This window comes from Falco biarmicus, chromosome Z (genome assembly GCF_023638135.1).
Source record: "Falco biarmicus isolate bFalBia1 chromosome Z, bFalBia1.pri, whole genome shotgun sequence".
NCBI lineage: Eukaryota > Metazoa > Chordata > Aves > Falconiformes > Falconidae > Falco > Falco biarmicus.
This window is the reverse complement of record NC_079311.1, coordinates 41,261,312-41,285,047: the sequence shown is the minus strand read 5'-3', so window position 1 is coordinate 41,285,047 and position 23,736 is coordinate 41,261,312. Positions and strand designations below refer to the sequence as shown.

Below are 23,736 nucleotides of genomic sequence, written 5' to 3'. Positions count from 1 at the left end.
GAGCACTGGCCCATGCCAGCTTTCCTGCTCCTCCCAGTAGTGTTGATGGCAGCTCAAGGTGTGTCCCCTTTCTCACCATTCCAACCACTAAATACAAGATCTGGATTTTCAAATAAAAATAAAAAATGCTACATCTTGTTTTCTCCGCTGTCTGCATGCCTTCAGGCACCCTGACCATGAAGGGAAGTTGTGGCCCAGTATCGCCAGGGCTGTGTGGGTGGTGAGCCACCACCACAGACACCCTGCGGTTTGTGTCAGAGAGCTCTGGAGAAACAGTTTGAACTGGTATTGCACTGGAAAGGGAAACTGCAAACTTATCCTGAGGTTTAAGAAGGACTCTGTAGAGCAGTCGGATTGCAGGGTTGTGCTAGATATAGCAAAGAACATATAAGCAAGTGCTTAGACAGCAGTGTAGGTGTAGTAGGTCAAAAGGGGACTCTGGTGAAGAAAATCCAGAGTTCACACTGGAGAAAGTTGCTGGTTTCCTAATCTCCCTTTGGGGTTTGCATGGGCTGTTTATACAGTGAAGATATTGATCTCTTTGTAGATACCAGCCACCCGGCAGCCCACAGAATGTGGATGTTACTATTTAGGTATCAGCAGCCACCCAAACAGCAGTTGTTTCTCAGATCAGTGACCCAGCACTAGCTCCTCCACTAACAGGTGCTTCAGGTGCAAACTCAGGGAAAAAAACCCCACATATATATATGGGAAGGGTAGCACCTGGGATTATATGCAGTTTTTGCTGCGAAATCATACTTAAATGAAGGCAACTTAGGCACTGTTCTGCTGGCACTAGGGCACTGAATGACTGACACGTTGCAGTGTGCAGACTGCCAACACAGGAACACAGATCCTGGTCACTAGAGTGTGCATACCCACTGCAATACAAACTTGTTTCAGCATTTCCCCCAAAAGTAGTAATTTTTAGAGGCCCTGCGTTTATATAGGAGAGTACCAAATCCATGTTCTTGCTCTGTCCTTTGTCATCTCTTTCGGCCCCTTGGAAACAGGATCAGGTTATCTTTCTTCTAAAGCAGTACCGGTATTGTTAGCTAGACTAGCCTTGAACTGTGCTTGGTTTCAGGTTTCAGATTTAAAAAATGCAATAGAGTTTCTTAATAAATTGGTGACATCAACAACTATTTGTGTTTTTACATGGAGTTTGCTGGGGAGATAGAGAGAATGACTATATATGTATAAAATATATGTATAAACACATATAGATGCGTACATATACACAATGTGCATATTTTGTTTGCAGGAAAACTTGATTTATTAGCTTTCATAGTCAGAGCGCACAATTGCGTTCTGCAGTATAAAGTTGTCTACTGCCTAAGCCCTTGTAGTTTTTTCTGCTTCTTCCTCCTTCTCCAGGATTTAAGTGTTGCTTGTGTTTTGCTGTTGATAGCAGAGACTGAGGAAGCACATGAGGAGGAACGGAATAAACAAGTACACACTGTACTTGCTGATTCTAGACAGTTGCCACTGTTAAGTTTTAAAGAGTGCCAGACAAAGACCTGCAGAAGGAGTGCTTTGATACCTGAAGTAGTACTGAAATCACATCCTGACCCCCTGGGATAACAACACCTGAGGGTAAATACCTGTCCTGTATACTTTTCTGTCTGCCTTTATTTAGCCTGCTTCTTCTTTATGAAGAACAGAACGTAGCTTTAAGTTCAAAAATAACCACTGGAGTTTCTTGGCAGCAGTATGTTGAACTCCTATCTATGTCCTAATATAATTCTTAAGAGTGTTCTTAATATAGCCTTGGCTGGGGGTGTAGAGTGGGGGTGAAAACGAGCAGATGGGGCACAAGTTGCTTACAACAAGATGGTCACCAAAAGGGACATCTGTGAAATAAGGCAGGAGGGCTATAGAGGCATCAGGATGTCTAATACTTAAAGTAACCTAAAGCCCAATTTTCACACCTCTATCACCTAACATAATCACACATTTAGTTTCATTAATAATTTTTGCGATTCCTGATCTCCTTAGATGGTGTCAAGCCTGAGACATGGCACTAGGGCATCAACAGGACAGATGTGCTGGAGGTGATTAGGAACGCCAGTATGATGTGCATAAAATGGCAAACTTCAATCTGAAATGAGAACCTTTCAAAATAAAAGCAAATGGAGGTGTGACGGTGGCTTGGTGGCAATAGCTCATCTTCTGTTGCAGAGGACAATGGAAAAACAGGGGACAGGCACGATTTGAGTGTCACACCCATAGCAATGGTTTATTGTAATTTGTGCCGTTGAAGGTTACCTGTCTGTAAATAACACGGGGCATTTTCCTCTTCTGAAGAGAACTGAAATAACTGGAAATTTTGTAGCCTTTTCATCTTTATTAGTTACCCAAGACATATATAATTTGGAGCTTAGAACTGTTTCAGACAGCTCGAGACTTTTGTTCTTCTCAGGGCTGTCAAGATAAAAAGCACCTGCAACAAAAACTCTGACAGAAAATCCAGGTAATGGCATTGCGAATGTTGATGTGAAAATCCTGCCCCAAACAATGCCAATCATCTAATGTCAGGTGTAAAGCTTCAGATCAAATGGGTGTACTGATACAGCCCACTTCCTTTTGTTAATATTATATAAAGTAAGTCACTTCTGTTTAATAATCAGGTGTCTGTCTCTACATTTGCACTGCATAAATCAGAGTTAGAGGATTTTTACGTTTGTCTGCAAAGAGAAATGAAATTTTTGGTTTTTCTCATCAGCCATTCTCACTATTTTTCCTGTTCTCACAAAGTGGCATTTTCACTGAGAGATGGGTGCTAAGTGCTGGAATCCACCATCTTGATACGTATGGCTTTTCCTGTAGACTGAAGACGGATGAGCAAAGTCTGATGAGGACTTTAGCTGCTCTTGTGTTTCTGTACACAAGCGAGGTATTCTTGCACGTCATCTGGAGAACCGAGGATCAGAGGGACTCTTTGGTGAATACTCTCAGGTTTCACATCCAGCACTGCCTCAGTCCCTGTAGTTGCCATCCCACCTGCCTGCTCAATGATGAAGGCCATTGGGTTGCACTCGTAGAGGAGTCGGAGCTAGAAAGAAAGAGAACACATGACTGCCTTTGGGGGAAATTACACCAAAGGACTTGCCAGAACTTTTTGTGATTTTGGAAAATTCTGTACCAACACCAAGTGATGTCTCTCAGCAGCTCCTCCTTCTTCTCTTTCCTGTTCTCACCTCCCTTAACACCTTCTATTTCAAGGAAAAGTGTACTGACCCTGCATCCAAGCGTCACCACCATTGTTTCCAAGCTGACATACTGATGTGCAGCACCAGTGAAGCTGTATTTTGTCAAAAAAGTCAAAAGCAGCTGCTAGGCCCACAGATACCAGGAAAACATCTAAGCCAGCTAAGTTAACAGTACTGGGAAAGAAAAGCCAAAATCTCTGCTCACGTACAGGCTTTACATGTTACCTGAAAGCTTGGGGTAATCACATTGTGTTTGGTCAGGGTATTTTGGAGTTTGAAACTTGATGCGCCCAGTTTCAAATTTCAGGATTTGATTGCTGCTCTTCAAAATGTGAATAGATACTAGCGGCCTGAACTCATCTAGATAGTGGCTATGTTTTCAGAAGTAACTGCAGTAATTATTAAAAGCAATGTTTCCCTTTTGGTACAGAGGCACTTTTGGTTTAGACCCTGGTATCTGTTCACATGTTTAAAAATGTTACGTCTGGTGTGCCTGTGTTCTGGTGGAATGCAAACAATTTGGGACATCAGCCAAAAGTTTCTGTGTTTAAAAGGGTATAGATGGTTATTTTTTTAACAGACATGATTTCTGTAGGTTTAGTTGAATCTTTGATGGTCTATGAAATGATCGTGCACAACAACATTAGTAGCTATTATGTTTGAAGGGCTTTTCGTATATGCAAAAGAGGGAATATTTTCTGGGGAAAAGGAAGTGTGACAGAGTGCAACCGTATGTAGAGACAAAGAAATGGGTTGGACTCAGGATTTTACTAGCCATCATTCCTTTGTCAAGCTGTTTGTAATAAAACCATGTTATATCACAAATTTAAATAGTGCATATTACCTTCATTCTTATCTTTAAACGCCACTGAAGTGCTACTTCTGGTACAAGGACTCCATGTGACAGGCAACACAAGACCAATAGCCTTTTTTGCTCTCGTTGGTGCATGCCCAACCTTTGTTGTACCACTGTGGAGTTTGTGTTGCTTAACTGTGACTACGTGGCTTAAGAAAAGCAGTTTTCCTTCAGGGTGTAGTGCAGTCACACTTAGGGGTCTTCAAATGGGCTCTGTCTTCAGATAGGTTTAACTTTTTTCACCTAACAGAGAACTATAAATCTTACATTCATAAAAAATATTATTTAACATACCTGATTTGAAAAGATCTATTTATTGGCTGGTTCTGCACTGCTTATTGAGCATTTTGTTCTCACTCTTCTTTTAACTGAAAGAAGGAGCTCTAGATGATAGGGCCTACATGCATGTCATTTGCATTTACTCTAAAGCCTTTGGATCAATTCCAGTGACATTTGGTTTCTATCAGCTCTCTAAGTGCATGGACTGTCTTTCAGGAGGATGATGGTCACAGCACCTACCACAAAGGCATTACCTCTCCAGCAAGAAGAGGTTTATATAAAAAGAGCTGTACACACCTGAAGTCTGAGAAGGCAAGAAGAAAATTTTTGTTTACAATGATAGTACAGTTTTGCTTCTTTCATTACTTTCTCTACTACGGGAGTCCAAGCCAGATCAATCCAATAGTCAATGTAGGCTAAGTCATTTGAAAATCTTGACTTTTGTAAAATGTTACAGGTACTTCATACATTTGTTCTTTTGTCCTGTTTCTCATCTTTCAACAATAATTTAACTCAGATTTCAGAACAAAAGGATATTTGATGCTGCAGGAGAAAAGTTGAGGTTGACTATCATCCATGACCCAGCAGATTCAGGGAGTCACTGGATTGCATTGCACTTCAGTCAGTCAGTGTGTTTTGTACAGATGTCCAAATGGGAAATCATCTTTTCCAAGAATAATCATCTTTTCCAAGAATACTCATCTTAGCACGCGTGAAGCACCTTCCACTGGTGAAGTTTTCAGATCAGTTAGTAGAAGCTCGTATTTGCAGGTCTGGTGATAATAGGTTTAACATCCTTTGGAAATACTAGGTAGGCAAACTCAGCTGTCTAACATTGGCCAAAACCCTGTCTCGAGTTCAGCATATCCCACCTGGACTCTAGCTGCCAGTATGAAGTGCACAGGTCTTCCTTAGGCCTGTGATGTAACTGCTAACTGCCAGCGGTGCATAGGTGTCTCAACAGGTTTCTATGGTACTGAAATGTTTCTCTTCAGGAAAATGAATAAAGCCCTTTGGTTGCAGTGAAAAGCATTTGAGTAGTCTGTAATATAAAAGTACACTGGAAGACTTCTGGCCTGAATTGGCAATTGCCTAAATTTGATTGCTGACCATCATATCCATTAATAATTTTCTCCAGGGGTGGAAAATTATTATCTGTTTATGTATCTAAACTGTTCCTTTACGCTCTGGGAAAACCAGAGGTATCAGGTTGACTAAGTTCACCAGAGAGTAAGTCAAGTGATTTACCTTTCCTTTAGGACTCTTCTGATTAGCAGGATACATGAAGATCCCCCCATACATCAACGTACGGTGAACATCAGCTACCATAGAGCCCACGTACCTGGCGCCGTATGGGGAACTGCCATCCTGGAAAACAGAGTGAAGCATTATATCTACCAGGCTAGACAGCTAGTAGCATGGCACAGTGTAGTTTTGTTATGAAACAGGAATCAAAGCTGCTTAAATCAATGCTTGCTTATGGACACTAAACCAGCCTGAAGCATTTTGTAAGATGTAGTGATTGTATATTTAATTCTAAAATAAGCACTTTCAAGAGCTGCATTCACAGTATGGAAACCAGGGTGCCCATAATTTGAGTGCACAATTTGGTATCAACCCCTAGAGTGTGGAAAAGCAATGGCTGCTAACAGTGGCTGAAAATTTCTTGGCATTATCAGAACAAGGTACCCATTTGATTGCTGATCCTTCACTGGTTCCTAAGCATGAGGAGGGATGTTACTTTTCAATACACGTCCAGATGGTTCCCAGAGGACTTCAGCTTTTTCCTTCTAGCTTATTTGTCAAGGTGTGAGATTGGTCTTAGCATTCATTCTGCAGCTTAGTTTGGGAGATGGGAATTTATTCATGAATATTGTTTTCCTTGCTTTCATCTTAGAAACTGATGTTGCTGAAGGGCAGGTCATTTTAGCGAGAGCAGACAGGGGAGTATTCATACCAGTCTCAGATTTACTGGTCATAAAAATGGTAAGGTAGGAAAGGTAGAAGACAAGCAAAGGTATCTTGCACAAATAGAAGTTATGTACACCAAATAAGCTCCACCTGAGAAAAGTGATGCATCACCATACTTTTATGAAGGGCAGATACACAATACAAATGTAAACTGAAGGAAAGCTTTTCAAAAGCTACTATGCCAAGAAGTCTGTTGGTCTTTTGATACCTCTCACTCTGTCTTCAATGAAGCAGAGGAAGAATTTGCGCCTCCCCAGAAAATTACTAGAGACTGGGACTTCATGCACATTTAATACACATACATATATTTGTGTATTGCAATGTTAAAAGTTGAAAAGACCTCTGCAGATTTTTCTGTCTGGGTCAGTTTTCTAATAAATGATCTTAGTGCTTTCTACAAAGCTCACCTTGTGCTGATAGTAGATCCAGAGAAATACATAAATAACTTGTTCAGCAATGCCACCCCCAAGACCTCCAGACATCACAAGTTAGTCACCCTTCCCAGCAAAATTATGATGTTATTTGGGAAAAAAAGAATCCACAAGTGGGAGGAAAAAACAGATAGAGAAAAACATAATTCTATTTTGAAATAATTTTTTCAAACTGTTCAATGCAACTGTGAAGTCTTGATATTGATTCTCTTTTATGGGAAGAGATTCTCATAAAATTGCACAATATCATGCCACACAACACTAAGAAGTTGACTCCTAATCCACTAAATATAAGACTTGGATATTTGATACAGCTGGTAGTAAAACTGGAACAGAGAACTGTTCCATCCTAGGTGATAACCCTTGTTCAACTGCACTTATGCTGTTTTCCATTGTTCTTTCTTCTTGTACACATTAGAACTGAAAATTCAGAGGAAAACAATGTAAAGTATGGTAGACATGATGGGTAAGGCACAGCCTGGAGTTTTTATATTTAGTTTGTTTAAACATGGCCCTGTTACTTCCAGGCACAACCGAAAATATGTTTTAAGTATTTGACCCCTTATTTCCCATGGCTTACCCTCAAATAATTACATGTTTAGACTTCATATGGTAGCTTCTCCATCCCACAACTGTTTGTACTTGTGACTTTGCAACTGTAAAAATCTGAGGTCAGAAAAAAACACCTTAAGAGGTGTTGGAGAGACACCAATGCAAGCCTGCAATTATGGAAATTGCATGATTATATGGTTATGGTTTAAAATTACATTTAAAAATCCAGTCAAAGGAAGAGCTCTTTTTTTAAGGTTTCAGAAGGTGATGAAGCAAGTCTTAAGGGAAGTTTGTTAAACATTAAGAAAAGTCATAGTGTATTGATGATAAACAGGCCCTGAAGCAGGCTGCTAAGGACTGCTTCCATGACATTATCAAATAAAAAGTCTGCAACCCACATGTATGAAATTTACTGGTGGTGATCCACACAGCTGAGCCACCTTTGTACAAATAACCAGATACATTTAGGGTATGCTGGATTTCCTATTCGTGTGCAGGTCATTTACACAATATATGTGTGCATGGACAGTGTTAGGTGAAGCTGATGAGATGCCACTGACAATTTTAGTTGCTTCTTACCCTGACAGAAATTCACCTGCTAGAAACCTGCTGAGGCTGTGCTAAGAAAAATACAGAAGAGGATTTCCTCCATTCTGGTACAGTTATCACTTGAAGGACAGAGTGAAACAAAATTTTCACTTGCCTTAGCTTACAGCTACCTGCATGGGAGGAATTAATAATCCTTCTAGTTACTAGAAATGTTACTTCTTGTTTCTCCAGTTCAGTCACCCAGACGTTTTTATTACAGGTGAGAAAGTTAATAGGTGTTGCACGCATGCTGGCATATTGCCAAGGCTTTCTTCTCAAACAAAATAACAGAACATGAATGTTAGGGAGATTCATCCTGGGTTCTGAGTAATGCCAAACTGTGTGTTTGCCCAGTGAGCACTCCATACTGCTTCAGCTGATACTAATGAAAGAATTGGAGAACCTTGATGTTTCCTTGGTCAGCATCCATGGTGTTTTAGTAAACATTGAGTAATCACCATTGTGATTGCTCTTACTTCCACCCTTCTGCCTGCTTATTTTTCGCTTAACCCAGAGGAACAAAAATAGCTCATAACAGGTAGGTCCTGTGATTTTTTTCTTCACAATGTGATGTAAGTCACTTTCTCACTTCCGTATTGTACTGATTTCTAAAGGCTATGTTCCTCCACAGCAGAGTTAAGACTGTGTATTTCTGGCATAACTACAGCGACCAGGAGAGCAGGGGGAAAAAACTCTTTCCTACAGACTACAGCAGCACCCTGCATCCCTTGCTCCACATACAGTTATGGTGACAAAATCACGGTGTTTTTATTAGCTTTTTTATATCACTGGGGCACACCTGGGCTGGCTCCAGAAGAATGCTTCATGCTGAAATGTGCTGTTGATGGCAAGTTTTTGATGGCATTGCGAAGACAAATCCTTAACCAGGGAGTCTCCATTGCATGGCTCTCAACCAACAAGCTGTGACAAGACTCTCAACTTCTATTGTGGCTATAGGAAGCAAAGATAAAAATGGGTGAAATAGCAAAGGACAACGATGCCCACAGCATCTGAGTTCTACCATCAGTGAATCAGTGCCAGCTTGAGGCAAGGGCCCTGCAAGCATTACTGGTGGAAGAATACACTTTGGGAAGGAGTTAAGAGTGATACTTGTGCAGAAACAGTTTCTGGCCTATCAAGTGCCCATTATACGGTGCAGGCTGGCACAAACATGTGTTACAGGCAGCCTTACAAACAGCAGCTTGCTCTTCAAGCTGGCTAAGCAGCAGGAGATTTTGTGATGCTTAACAAAAAATTATCTTTACTCTGGACTCTCATTCCAGAAGAGATGTGTCTAGACAAATATTTCCTACTAAGATCTACATGACAATGGTAGGAGATTTACAGCTGGCCTGCACAACAGCAGCACTTTTCCAGTGCTTTTAATTCAGTATTGATACCTTAGGTGAATGGTGGTCCACAAGAAACTTTGACAGTCAACATGGCTTTGTAGTTCAAACTGCCTGATCAGGGATGCTGTTGTTAGATAGTAAGGGAAAGTCTCTCCTCTCCACATAAACATTGATTGTAATGTTTGGTCACCAATGACAGTAATACAGAACACAGGACATGTTGTGGACAACTTCCTACTTCATTTGCCTGTTGTATTTTTAACTTCCCAGGTTTTTTGTGGCAATATTAGAGTCATCTGAACAACATGTTGACCAAGAACCACAGGAAGGAGGAAACAGAAGTAGGATCAAAGGAACAAAAGGGATAAGAACGTGATGAGTACCTGAAATTAATGCCTAGTCTCTTGGCTTCTAGCGGCCAGAAGGCCATAGAGTGAGAATGATCTGCCTGAGTAAGAAGGGATCCCCCATGACCTACACATCAGTTCCTCCTCAAGTCAGAGGCAGGGGGTATCCAGCAGATACCCCCCACTGCCCTTGTACATGCTGAAGAAAGGAAGACAAAGACCAAAGCGGTGTAATGCTCCACCTGGGTGCTGCACAGAAGGCAGGAGCATCCACCAATGTAGCTGTATTTGGTAAGGCTTACAGATGATGCCAGGAAGCAGGTTTCATGCTACAGAAAGGTAGCAACACCTTCTCTCTCTTGTCCTCCCACAATGCAAATATAATGTCCTTTTTAAATCAAGGAACTGAGTTATGCTGTTTCCAAAACTCAGGTTCATAACAAGCTTTCAGGTGGGCAGGGCCGTTCCCTCTGCTTTGTAGCCATGACACTGGCGCCTTGACCCTTCTCACGCAGACAACCCTATGTCTCAGAGAAGCAGAGCAATGTTCTTGTTGAGCACCCCTGAGGAGGCTTCCCCTGCCCCAAATAATCCATGCACTACTGTGCTGCTTGCTTTAAAATAACAGAAACACCTTCTGCCAACTTCTGTTGCATTAGCACAGCAGCACATTTTCAATAGATTTTCCTCAAATGAAGCACAGATTTGAGATAAAATAGTGTTTGCAAATGAGGTTTTTCCTGTATGTCCTAACATAAGGATTCAGTGAATCACCTGAAGGAGCTGTCCTCACTAAGCCCATGGTGAAATATCTCTGTCCGGTCTTTCCACTGAATTTGAAATCTTTTCAGTCTTTTTATGGTTGTCTGGGGTTGATGATTTATTGAAGAGTTTCACTTTAAACAACACTTGGGTGGTTTGCAAAAACACAAATTAATAAATCCAGTGTTAGTGCATTATACAGAATACATAGCTCAGCATAACGTGAACATAATGAAAAGCACAGATCTCCTCTTTCCCAGCTGGCTTAGTTTTAAGGAAGTATGAAAGTTGTGTTGGGGCTCCTGCTTCTCTCACAGCTGGACTGAAAGCAGGCTTTGAAGTTTCGAAATAGCCTCAAATATTCAAAATGAATATATTTTAAATGCTGTGATGTGACACCCTCTGTAGCTACAATCTGGGTAATATGGAAAAGAGGTTTTAAGATGAGGTTGCATTGCAGCTATATCGAATGTAGTAAATTCAGATTTTCAGCTGAGAAGGAGCTTCTCACAGGACTATGGTTTAAATTCTTATTCATTACTTTTCCCTTGTACAGCACCCTGAAGTATTCTACTGGATACATCAATTTTTACATGAGCCCTGTATAAGTATTCTTGGCAAATAATAGCGTAAAAAATAATCCTATGGGTTTTGGTTTGGTTTTGTTTTGTTTTTTTTAAAAAAAGAGCATTAAAACCAGCTTCCTGGCAAAATTCAGTCCTGAGCTGTTCCACATCACCATATTTTGTAGTGACTTACTGGTCATATAGCCACACTTTCTAGAGACCTTCCAGCTTTCCACATGGAGAGTTTGTGTTGCATCCTCCTAGCACTGACTAGAGGCCATACAGAGCTGTATGTCCCCACAAGGAAGTTCATCAGACATGGGATGTTCTCAGCTTTACCCCTTTGAGGGACACAATATAATCCTCTTAACAACAGAATACAGTGAAATTGTGCCTCACACCTTTTTTTATTTTCAATCTGTGGATAGGTTCATGCTCCACATGATGCAAGCAGACAGTGCAAGAGTGATAAATGCATTTCTCAGATCCAAGCACGTACAGGAAGGAGAAGGTGTCACCCAGATCCCTGTAAGCACCTTCTGGGCAGTGTTGTGGAATTTAGCCCCAAATGCCCGTCTGTGCATATGACTGAACTGCATATTCAGATAAGCTAGAAAACAAGGGTACATCCACACTTCGCTGGCATGGTTTCAGAGGCTTTTTAAAAAAACTGGTTCTTCATGTACAGCACATTTTCCTCCACACAGTGACGAACAAGCTATGAATTTACTTACCTAAGTCTAAGTTATAAAAGATGTTGGGGCACCAGAAAAAAACACAGCAGATACATACCCAAAATGGATCTGATGGCACAAAAGGGTTATGGTGGGCTGAACTCATCCAGGACTTCAAATCCTTTCCCATCAGCCAGGACTGCATGGAATGCAGTGCTTGCCAGTGCACAGTGCAAGAATACAGTGCTAATATTTTCTTACCTCAGGGAATTTCTTCTTTTGTAAATAATCTGTCATTGCAGCATCAAAATACTTCGCATAACCTTCATTGAGACTGTATGTCTTCCCTTTCTTCTTGATTTTAACATCTCTGTCCACCAAAATAAATTCACCAAGACCCTATGGAAGAACAGGATAGAGCAGCATATTAACAAGCAGTAGAAAAATTTTGTTGACTTTCTGTTACTGTTGTCACACTAGAGATGGCAGAAACGCTAGCACAGCTTGGTCCTTTCAGTGCTAGACTTGTGTATAGCTTCACAGTATTTCAAAAAGAGCAGAATGCACAGAACCTGTGTTAAGTTAATAAGAACTTGTCACATTGGTACTATAAAAAGCAATTCAACTGTATCAAAAGAACATCAGTCAGCCCTGAAAGCAGATGGATTGTGAATCTCTGTCCACGTATCATAAGGTTACAAATTAAGAAATTACACTGCCTTCTGATTTTTGAACTCTTTTTGCCTGCCTTGTCTAGATATCTTAAGTGAATGTGGTCAGCTGCTCCCAGGTGTTGCTGTCTGCAGTTTGAGTGCAATTATCACCTTCTTTTCTGCTGTCTTTAACCAGAGCAGTTACTCTCCCAGTTTTTCCCACTTAGAATGGGCCCATTTATAAAGGTTAAAAGGAATTCTGATAATATTACACCTTTTTATCCAACCCCACCCCCGCCCCATGTTATTGCCCACATCTAGTGCTGGTTTCTCTAATGAGCAGTTTCCTTTCTGCATGCCTCCAGTAACACCTGATGGGCTCCTGGGCTGGGCACTGGGGGGGGGGGGGCACATGTCCTCCAATTCTATGGGTATGGTTGTGCTTTTGCAAATTGTTGGGTACGCAGCTTAAAGGACTTAGCTATAAAACTAAATTGCACTCAGGAAACCTGACATCACTCGCTTTGCATGAACTGTATCAAAAAATGGTCCTTGTCCCAGACTATATAACACTGAACATGCTGAGGTTCTTCTACAGACAGAAAAAGGAGTCCTGTAAGTGGAGGCAAAGACACTGTTCAGAGTAAATTTTCTTAAGTGTTTCTGCAAACCAGCAGTTTGGTTTGAATGAACAGGGTTTCGAATGCTGTTTGACTTAAACTCTCTTTCACTGAGTAGAAGAAACAAACAAACAGAGGTATGGCATCGAACATAACCATGTGTTATTAAATATTTGTAAGGTGGAAGTGGGATGCTCCAGGACATGGGTGAAAAAAAGAATTGCATAGATTGCCTAGGTTACAGTCAGGGAGTAACAAAAATTAGTAAACCCAAGCATGGAAAGCTCTAAAAGATAGTGGCAATGTGATTAACACCATGACTGTACCGGATCGAGCATGAAGCAGTCCACTCCTTGCCCTGTCGAGAGGGCGACCAGCGTAGCACTGCCATACAGGGCATAGCCTGCAGCAACAATCTTGCGTCCAGGCTGCAAAGCATCTTTTTCAGAGGGCTCATCATCTGTTTCCTGAGGAAAAATTACCACTGGACTGAAGGTTAAATGCTTACGAGAAACAATAAAACAACACTTCAATAATAACATGGGGCAGATTTCCTTTTTGAGTCTATGCAGGCCTTTGAAACAACCGAAAGAGAGATTTTCCCCACTGGGTCACAGCAAGTCTGGTACAAGTACATGCACAGGCTGGAACAGAATGTTGAGCATTCGTTATTTTATCTATGTCATGCAATCAATACCTGCAACAAAGCTGATACCTTAGCGTTACAGGCCAGTCTATTCAAGAACATCAGAAATCTGAGACAGAACAGAGATACTAATTTTCTGTAAATGTAAACATAAGCTATCACACTGACACCTTTCAGAGGGAATAACTGTGAGGCGAATGCAGTAATTAACATTACAGAAAAATTGCTTCCAGTAATGCAGAATAAAAAGGTAGATTGTGCAACATGATAGAACCAGGATTGTGCATTGGCCTCTGCTGGTGAAGCAATGGGCAGCTGAGGTGATGTAAATGTTCATACTATACATAAAATAACAACTGCATTTGCATATGTAATGTGTATGTGTGTGCAGGTATAACTCTCCCTAGAACATTCACCTGGCAACGTACTTCAGGCTTTTAATCAATTTCCAACACTTACACTTTGATTTAGCACTTTGGTTACCACTGAACAACAAGACCCCAAGCAGACCTGGTGCAAGTATTTCCAGCCAGCTTTAGGGGTGTGCCTCAGCCATGGCATACAAGAGTTTGGTAGAGTAAGAAAGGAGAACAGCCAAGAGCACTTGGGAAGGCTGGCTTGAGTCTTCACCTCCTGGGACTACAACATGGTCAGGGAATGCTTGATTTTAATGTTTCTTTAAAAGCTGGTCTGTTGTGGTAGGTCTTCTGTGGATATTTTGATGGTGGTTCATGAGGAATTAAAAGAGAACCCCCTTAGATCCTTACTTCAGGCCCTGGTTTAGCATTTTATTGTTCCAGACTCAGACAATTTCTCAGTGATTGCATGGGTTTGATTAGATTGAGTAGCAGCTAAATAGAAACAGCAGGTCTAGCCCTAAATACCTGGATAAAAAAGGAAAGATCAGTGGATACTGTTTTGTGTAGGAAATGAAATATTTGGTGACTATCCACTTAATTCCTTAAAAATTCATGAATGGATTCCAAAGATATTTTCCAAAGGAAAACATCTCTCCTTAACAGAGAAGTTCTCTGGTGTGCCCCATGGCAAGGAGGTCTCAGGGTGCCCATCAGGGTCCTAGCAGGGCAGAAAGCTAAGGGTAACCTGGGGGTCCTGTTAATTATTGTATGCCAGCTTCTAGAGGAAAAGTGAGATGTAGGACACCAAAACTACGTATTTCTTGGCATATGAAGACAGTAGCTCTACAGTAAAGTATTTTCATTTTCAGCTGAAAGATTTTCTTACTTTGTTACTTTAGCTTACGGTTCTTAGCTGTATTTTGATCAAGTTTTTTTTTATCATTATTTTGCCATTTCTTTTTTTTATTTCTTTTGTAGAAAAAAATTCCACTTGCCAGCCAGCTCTTCATGGGACCTGAAATATACCATGTGCAAATACATCTTGTATGCAGTCCCTTGGAATTATTCTGTGCCAAGCTGCTTATTCAGAGAGGTTATAATGCACATAATGAAGGAAAACTAGTTAAAACACTTGTTTGTATATTTTTGAATACTGACTAGTAGTGGCTAGTGCTTTGCTAAACAATCTTTTACAGAACCAACTATTACACCCTACACAGCATCTTCTCTTTCAAAAATATATGCCCATGGCACATATATCTCAACATCAAAAACAATGGTTGTCTACAGTAGACTGTTTGCAACATTAAATGCAGAATTAAACATACATTTACACAACTAGTTGCAAGCATATTATGGTTCTCCTAGCTCTTTGTATGCTTTCCTCATTGAATAAAAATTAATTTTGTATAAATACAGTAAAGAGGTTTGTTTTATAGAACATGGTGTATAAACAGCATACATAGTTGCTGTTTACATATGATATTGATTCAAAATACATTTTTCTGAGATGAGCTTTTCAGTCCTCTCTCTTGAATACATTTTCTATGTTTATATGGTTGAGAAATCACACATTTATTGATTATTCTGAAAAAAACCAGAGGAACTTCTTCCTCAGGAGATGGACAGCCGGGCAGAATACCCTTGGTTTTCATTCTTCATTCACACTGTGTTTCCAAGAGCCAGCTTCCAAAAGGAAGGAAGAAAGCTGTCTCAGACAAACATTTTGCAGAGCTTGTCAGACAGAATGTAAAAAAGCTACAGATCAGCTGATACTTCATTGTTGGGACTGCAGGAGCTTTGTCCTGCCAAGTACCATGTATTGTGAAACAAACCAGCGAATTAAGCTGGTCAGTAGAGTCTGGTAGCTGCTGAATGTTTTCACTTCTTTCTGGTGCATAGATGGATTTCTTTTCTATTATATTTTGACTGTGAGATGGTGATGGTGAAATTTTTTTAGAGCTCTTTATGCAAAGCACTGAAACAGTCAAGGGGACTGCAGAGAAGCTCTGCCAAGTGTTGACACCGTCACTTTGGCTTGTTGTTGGTATGAAGCAGATGAAACAAGGCCTGCGAGTGTGGCTACAGGGGTACCATCAGGTGATACCTGAGTCTGAAAATTTTTGCATGCATGATTTGCCTAACATCACATGAGGGATTTCTAGTAGTGGGAGTAGCTCTGGAAGGACTTGGCTTCCAGGTCTCCGTTTGCATCATGTGTTTGGTGAGTACCCTTTGCATTTGCCCTGAATTCTTACACCTTCTCTGTGAGAAACCACATGGAGGGAAGGACATTGTCCTCATGACAGTGAAGAGGGAGGAATAAAATACATCTGAAGCACGGGGCAAAGTTACAAATTAAAACCAGAATGAAACAAAGCAGCAGTTTCATACCATATATGTGCAGCATGAACTGAAAGTTGTAGATTCAGCTCAGTGGGATGAAAAATTGGGAAGAATCCAAGCAAAAAATACTTACTGTGACCACATCCTGATACTCCATGAGCTGAGAGCCCCTCAGCAGCAGTGACTGCCAGGGCCATATCCCTTGCTCTGGCTTCAGCTGATTCAGCGAGGCTTCTCTTTCAGCCCCACTTTTCTGAATGTTTTTGGTCTTTTTAACAATACCACCCATGCTTCAGACAGTAAAAGCCAGGTGGAAAATTACATAAAACCCTAAGACGGCACTTAACTTCCTGGTGGTTTTCTCCAAGAAACTGATGCAGTGCATTTCTGGCAAGAGGCAATGTTACTTGCCACCATGGCAATGGCTCTGGACTGGGAGCAGCCAGAGAACCATTTTCAAGTTTGAGATGTATTGGCCAAGTCTAGCCTTTGTAGAAAAGTGCTGATTACATTTTTCTGCTAAAGTGAGGCAAATATTTCAGTAGTGGAGGGTATGCCTTTGGAAATGAAGCTAAGGTGGTAACACAGTGAGAAAATCAGCCATGCAATCATCTGAGAATTGGAAGACACTGAATATCAGACAGGTGCTAAGGATCATCCTTTGAAATTACAGTTCTAGCTTTTAAAAAATGATGTTCATGAACCTTAAATTGTGTTTTCTTTCTTAAGTGGTTCTCATCCACTGGGATAAACATGTCACTTTTATTCCTTTTACGCTACCCTTCAGTAACAATCCATAAAGCACATTATTATTTAATTATTTCAAAGACTTTGAAGTTAATAGTGTTTAAAGTTAATAGCGTGGCTATGAAATTGTCTTGTCTGAGAGGAAGGTGCATTAATTAACATGTATTTTGGAATCAGCATTTTAATAGAAAGAATTACGGAAGTGAAAGTCTGTAAATTCAACATTGTTTCTAATTTTCCAGGGAAAAATGGTAAGTTGTTTATGTAATTTATGAACTGTGCTTCATCCTAGCAGCAGGGTTTTCATTTCGATATGAAGCATTTGTACAAAGCAATGTAATTTTCTTCTTGTGAAGTGCTGAAGGGTATCCACCCACATGAAAACCAGAACTTAGAAACAATGTTTACAACAAATATGTTAACAACAAAAACAACAACTATGGAAGGTTCAGAAAATTAATTGAAAACTCGAGTATTTGGGAGTGACATGAGTTCTTTGGTAATTCTGTTCTGTTCTGAAACAGAACCCTAGAGAAGACTGTGAGTCTGTAGTCTTTACATATATTAACAGGCGAGTTAAAGACGGTAGAGAAATCTAATTTGTATTTCAACCTGCTAAGTTATATTAATCACACTGAGCATTTGCCCTTGTAGTTATGCAGAGTAATTTGATATTTTTAGAAAGAGAAAGCTAATGTTTAGTATTTGTAGGATGGTGCTTACCAGCTTTAGCGACAGTGGACAATTCAGCTATTGCCTGCTGCAAATGTCTTCTAGACTATCTTTAGACAGGTAAGTGAAGAGAATGGGGGCCCCTTTGCTTACCATAAGGGCACATGGCATTGGTTGCATCCATACAGCTAAGTCCTCTTCCCTGCAAAAAGCAAGGTGGTAGACAGTACTGGAGGAAGTCCCTGGGCTGCTCTTTCCAGAAGCCATACCCAGGCATCATCTCAGTGTTGTTGGTCTGGGCTGCACCTGTGATGGGGGTTTGTACTAACTGTTGACAGCGTGGACAGCTATATACCAGCATTTGGCTTGTGCCATGTGCTTGAACTATTCGGTTTACTAGTAGATGCATCTTCTCAACAGTGATGATTAGTGCATTGCCTACCAGAAATGTAAAAAAAAGAGGAATAACCAGTGGAAAATTAAGAGTTAGAAGATGAAAGAGAGCTTTAAAAATGTATCTTCATGTTTGAAGTGTAGCATCTGAGTCTACAAAGACTTCTTTGCAGTCACAAGTCCTGTAAATGTTACTTCACAACAGTAATGGCTGAGGGTCTCCCATAGTCATATGACTGTGAGCTCAGGCTTTAGGGAAAACACCAGCTGCTGGGAGATTAGCAATCAAATCACAAGACTTGGCATGACTCTTAACTATTAATGTTTGTTAATTGGCTGTGCAGTTGCTATTCTGTGCAGCCCCATGGGAGCAGACATGCAGGCAATGCACCAGCAGCTGTAGGTGACTGGTTCCTTCAAGCCTCCGGTGGCCCCCATTGATAGTCTGCTTATAAACTCCCATCCATTGTAGGCCAAGCAACTTGTGCTGGGAGGCCACCACACTGCTAACCATGATACGATCTGGGCAGTGACCATCAGCCCTCCCCAGCCACCATCTGGGTAGACAAACACAGTGAGTGAGTCGTAGGCGCTGAGACACCCCTCAGCTCTCCTGCAGAGAGTAAGGACATCACTGAAGCAGCTACCCACCTGCCTGGTGCTGACGGGGTTTTATTTAAGTGCTTGTGAGTCTGGAGGAGGGAAGTGCTGCCTCCTAACAATTTCATGGGACTGAGTGTCCCCTTCCTGGGAATTCAGGCAGCATTTTAGCACACATGAATCTCAAGTGTTACCTCTTCTACCCTTTCTAAGGCTCTGTTGATCCCAAAGACACTTAAAAGACCTAGGAAAGAAACTAAGCAAATTGATATGCCCAAGACATTTTGCTTTTACCAAGTGAATCATGCTATGCATGCTTCATTCATTCTCTTACCTTTTTGTAGATAGCAAATATTGTTCCTATTGGTGCCAAGCAGTCTATATTGGATGAGCCATCAAGGGGATCAAAGCACACAACGTATTTACCCTAAAACAGGAGTTGCAAGGGAAGCATTAAATTATATGTAGTCTTGCACTATTATTTCCTTTTATTTGACAAAACCCATGTTTTTATGACTGTGTTTAGTGCCCCAAGTGCACACAGCCTGTCAGAGAAGGCGGCACTGTTGACCCATCTGGCCCTGGAGCACAGTGACACCCACTCCCTGCAGGGCCTGCTGGAGAAATAGGAGAGGGCACATTTCTGCTTGAACAGCACAAAATGTGATGGTAGAAAGGAGCACTCCTCTGCTGCCAAGCAATGCAAGAAATCTCTTGAAAGCTAAGGACTCATTTTGGAAGTGAGTATCTTCCTCCAGCAAATGTGTTCTGTTTTTTTACATTTTGTTATGAACAAAAGGCTTTGCCTGTGATTTGAGGTTTGAGGGTAAGGCAGCAGAGGGAAAACATCTTGGGGAAAGGATAAGTTATATCAGTGTAAGCAACAGGATCCTCTCCTGGGGGAATCCAGATGAAGCAGTCAGGTGTTTCCTCTGGGCATGTAACATAAAACCCGGTTCTGCTGGCCCCTCATCTCATTTTATCTTGCCTAAATATTAATGTAATCCAAAACCGTTACACTGGTGGTAAGGGAATGTAATAGTACACTTTACACCTGGGATCTGGGGTGTATTAACAAGCTCAAAAATAATTATTCTCCCCCCTTCACAAAAAAACTTTAATAGCAATTTCACCCTCCACAGCTTCTTTAGCTGTTGAAACCATGTCATCCACCACAGTTATTAATCAAAACAATGCAGTAATGGTGCAAATTTTCTGAATTCCCCCGGGAAGGGTTGGCTGTGGGGCCAGCCCCAGGTTTCATACTTGAAACGAGAGTGCCATCTGCTGCTGCCTGAGCCCGTAACCCCTGGCGGCAGGAGCCGCACAGACCTGCTTGTCTTTCGGTGTGACGATGGCATCTTTGTTCTCCTCGGTGACCAGGACGCAGGTGGTGTAGGAGGATTGGAGCATATTAATCACCAGGGAGTTGGATAATACATCCAGCTTCTTCACCTCGTCACCGGTCACGTTTACAGTGCCAGCTATACCAAACCTACAGGAAAGTAAAAATATTAAGAAACCTGAGGGAGGCCAACGTTATGGGCTTTTAGAGAAAAAAGAAATCAAGGTGGCTCCTTCCTCTCATCTTCCTACACCTCTAACCTTTAGATCGAATTGCTAAGGTGCATTAGGAGATGGTTGCTGCTGCTAGAAATCAAAAGTGTGCATGAGAAAAAGAAAAGGCAATGGCATCATTTTGGGGCTGTGCCTCGGTCCTTTTGCTCCTGCTTGGATGTTCTCCAAGCCAGAAGCAGAGCCCACAGCCTGGCCACTGTGTGCCGGACTTCCCTAGTCATCCCACAAAGTGTCTGGCAGTAGCTTTGAGGGAAGAGAATGGGCAGTTGGCACTTGCATGATTTTCTGCCACTGGCTGCTCAGAGATCCGTGATGGTCCTGTAATCCATGTCCACTCAGTGCCCAGCCACCCCAAAAGCAGAAGCTTTAAAGACACCCTCAGACGATTCCCCATGCTGAACTGTATCTAAAGATCAAGGTCTGTTTTATTTAGTGATCCTTGGCTGAGTTAGGATGATGCTTCTGTCCTCTAACCTGATTTTAGCAATACAGTAATGATCTAGTGTATAGCAGTACATGTATTTTTGCAATTCCCTGTTGAGGAAGCACTGTTTAGACCTTCTGTGCATGGTCAGGGCCTCTTAGAAGTATAAAAAATTGTACAGGGTGTAGATACAGCATTTTTATTCATTATGAAAAAAAAAAAAAAAGGAAGGAAGAGGAAAGGGGCAAGTAATTAATCCCTAGGATGTTGGTCAGCAGCAGGCTTTAGCTGGGAGCAGGGCAGGTCTTTTGTCTTACTCAAAGCTCAAAGCTGCCTGAGCTTTTCAGAAGTATTGAACTGTTGGGGCTCTTTATTTTGGAGTGCCAAATTTGAGATACTGGAAAGGACCATGATTTTCAGGGAGTGCTAAGCACCCATTCTCCAGTTAGTGTGTTTTCAGGCACATTCCCAGCTCAAGTCTATGGCTTGGGAAAAGTCATCCTTTACTTTTGAATGGCAAATTTGTTAAACATTAATGCTGAGTCTTTAACATTAAAGACACTTCACAGTCTCCTGTTTGAAGGGGCTAGAAAAATCAGAGCTCAAACCACATATGCAAACAGATGCAAGCCAGTCACCATGATTGATGGTTTGCCATAGGAATTTCTGAAATTTCATGGTTAGTTGCAGTACTTTGACTGGTGGAAGTTACTAATTTGTGTGTTTGGATACTTCAGATATTTCTGGTTCATCACCTGAAACTTTTGTTTACACAGGGAGACATTTGCTCCTCACCATAACGGATGCTTTCTTTCTGAAGTGAAGCTTCATCCAGCACAGTGTGTCCTGTAGGCTAGGTGGCTATTCTACCTCTCATCTATCAAACAGTGATTCTTCCCACTTATTAAATACCTCAGAGGTTGCATATTGAAGATGAAAATGAGATAAAAGCAACTGTTCCTCTGGGTCAGGGAGGAAAAACAGCTGAGCTTCACCCAAGCAGGTGCAGAGATAAAGCACAGTTTAGCAGTTAGGGCATAGGAGCCTGATGCTGCTATTACCTTCGAGTATGTCTCAATGTCCTCTCTACATATTATGGTCCGTACCTGTGAAATGAGGGTGATAGTACTGAGAAATTGAATTCATGATTTGCAAAGATCATGGAGGACTTTGACCAAACTAGTCAACAGAAGCACAGAGACCCCTGAGTGTCATACATTTTGGTGTTATGGAAGGGAGGGGGCAGGGGTTAGAAAAAATTACAGATACTGTCTTACATAAATATATTCCCTGTGGTTTTTATGCATGTATGCATATGTAGATTCACAGGCATGTACAGAAACATATCTTTCAATACATAACAGAACCTGTATATTTATTTAAATGCATAATTTTATTGGGACATTCCAGCTCACTGAACTGCTTCAGATAGATCACCATTAAAAGAATCTCACTGATGTCTCCTTCACCTAGCCCTGTGAGGAACAGTTCAGTTCAGGCTTTACTAAGGCAATTCTTCATTCCATTTGCTAAATCACTAGATGCCACATCGCTATATTTTTCATATAGGGCATTTTCAGATTCCCCACCTGTAATCCTGATACTACTTGAGGAAGGAAGGGGACATGCACTCATGCGTGGCAGCGTGCAGCATTTCTTACAGGGCTGTTGCTTTAGACCATTACTTACACTGCAGTCAGGCAGAACATCAACTTCCCAAGATAAGCCAAGCCCTGATTTGCACAGCTCAGCACCAGGTTTGGATGTTAGCAGAAAATATCATGGTGTGATATTCTGCATTAAAAATATCATGGTGTGATATTCTGCAAATTCAAAGCAGATTTAAAACTAGATCAGTATCAACATTTACAAGGGATAACAAGGTGAGCAGTGCATTGAAGTTACATTTTTAGACTAAAATATTACAGAATGGCAGTTAGTTTAAATGTCTATTTCTCACCCAATATAAAAATGATCCAAAAAGACAGATCTCCCACTTCCCACTCATGGTAATCCAGGCTCTGACCTCATGTCTACAGTCACTCAGCTTAAAAGAGACGCTTCCAATGTATTTCTGAATCCCTCTCCCCAGCCTTGCTGTGCAAGCAGCTGCCTCTCTACCTCCTCCCCGTATCGCTAGGTAGGACTCACATGTGGGCAAGGCCTGCCTTTCTGACTGCAGAGGAAATGGCCTTTATGGCAGTCAGCATGGAGTTGAGCAGCTGTGTCAGCTCCCCTGTCGCTCCTTTAATGCGGCGTCCCTTCTCCATAACGAATCGAGTGAGCGTCAGCATATCTGTTTCGAAGGGGCTTTTGTCTGTCATTTCTGCTGGGTACCAGAGTTCCTATCTTCTCAGCTGGATGAGACCCTTTTTTGCAGTGTTGAGATCCTGGGTAGCTGTTTTATTTTGAGGTGAAGCTCTTGGCTGCGTTGCTGGTCAGGGTTTATTAAGGTGTTTCTAAGACCATGTGATTGAGTGCTCAGAATAACCGCTCCCCAGGCTGGCTCCACGGCTCCTCTGGGATGCAGGAAAGGAGCCTGAGACAGGACTACAGCTGAGCAACCCACTGCTCTGCTGCTCTCCCCACACACTGAAATTAGTGACATGAAATTAGACCTAGTAACATATTCTAATTGTGCATTAGACTGCTTATAAGGTAAAACTCTCGCTGTCTGCTTAGCTGGAAACTGCTTTCCTGTAGCTGCTTAGAATACCATCAGCATAGACAAGGCAAGCTGCAAAATTTGCAAGTCACCAGAAATGTAGGCATAGGGCACCAGTAACCACGTGTGCCATAGTGCCCCACGGCAGGGCACCCAGTGCACTGTGAATCTGGATGGTGACGTTCCCTTCCCAAATCACCCTAATGCCTGCTTGCTCACCCTTTCAGCCTTCTCCACAGAAGCGGGCTTTTAAGGTGTATGACATCCCAGGGGAATCAACAAGAGATGCAGCGTGCATCTATGCATGCGTTTCTTAAAGATGTTTTATGTTGCTAGTTGGTCTACTGCAATTCCATTTTAATTACTTCATTCCTAGTCTGGGCTACTTGTAATATTATACGGCTTGCATGAATGTGAAGTACTGGTGATCTGTGGCTTAACTG

General features: G+C 41.5%; 1 protein-coding gene across 1 annotated transcript; it reads right to left on the bottom strand.

The window, feature by feature from the left end:
* Positions 1–2,840: 2,840 nt before the first annotated feature.
* Positions 2,841–23,199, bottom strand: LOC130143057 (fructose-1,6-bisphosphatase isozyme 2). The gene is made up of 7 exons (XM_056325616.1): positions 22,780–23,199; positions 19,959–20,121; positions 18,961–19,053; positions 13,190–13,330; positions 11,852–11,989; positions 5,596–5,715; positions 2,841–3,055 (listed from the first exon to the last, which is right to left on the bottom strand). Exons 1-7 carry the CDS (start codon positions 22,950–22,952, stop codon positions 2,864–2,866), a joined length of 1,020 nt encoding a protein of 339 aa, XP_056181591.1. The 5' UTR covers positions 22,953–23,199; the 3' UTR covers positions 2,841–2,863.
* Positions 23,200–23,736: the final 537 nt, after the last annotated feature.

Excerpts from the sequence above, each read along its gene's own strand:
- LOC130143057 (XM_056325616.1), bottom strand. The coding sequence starts at position 22,952 with ATGACAGACAAAAGCCCCTTCGAAACAGATATGCTGACGCTCACTCGA. Across the intron at positions 11,990-13,189 it reads ACTGCTTCATGCTCGATCCG|GGTCTTGGTGAATTTATTTT; the intron begins GTACAGTCATGG and ends GTTCTTCCATAG. Across the intron at positions 3,056-5,595 it reads AGAAGAGTCCTAAAGGAAAG|CTCCGACTCCTCTACGAGTG; the intron begins GTAAATCACTTG and ends CTTTCTTTCTAG.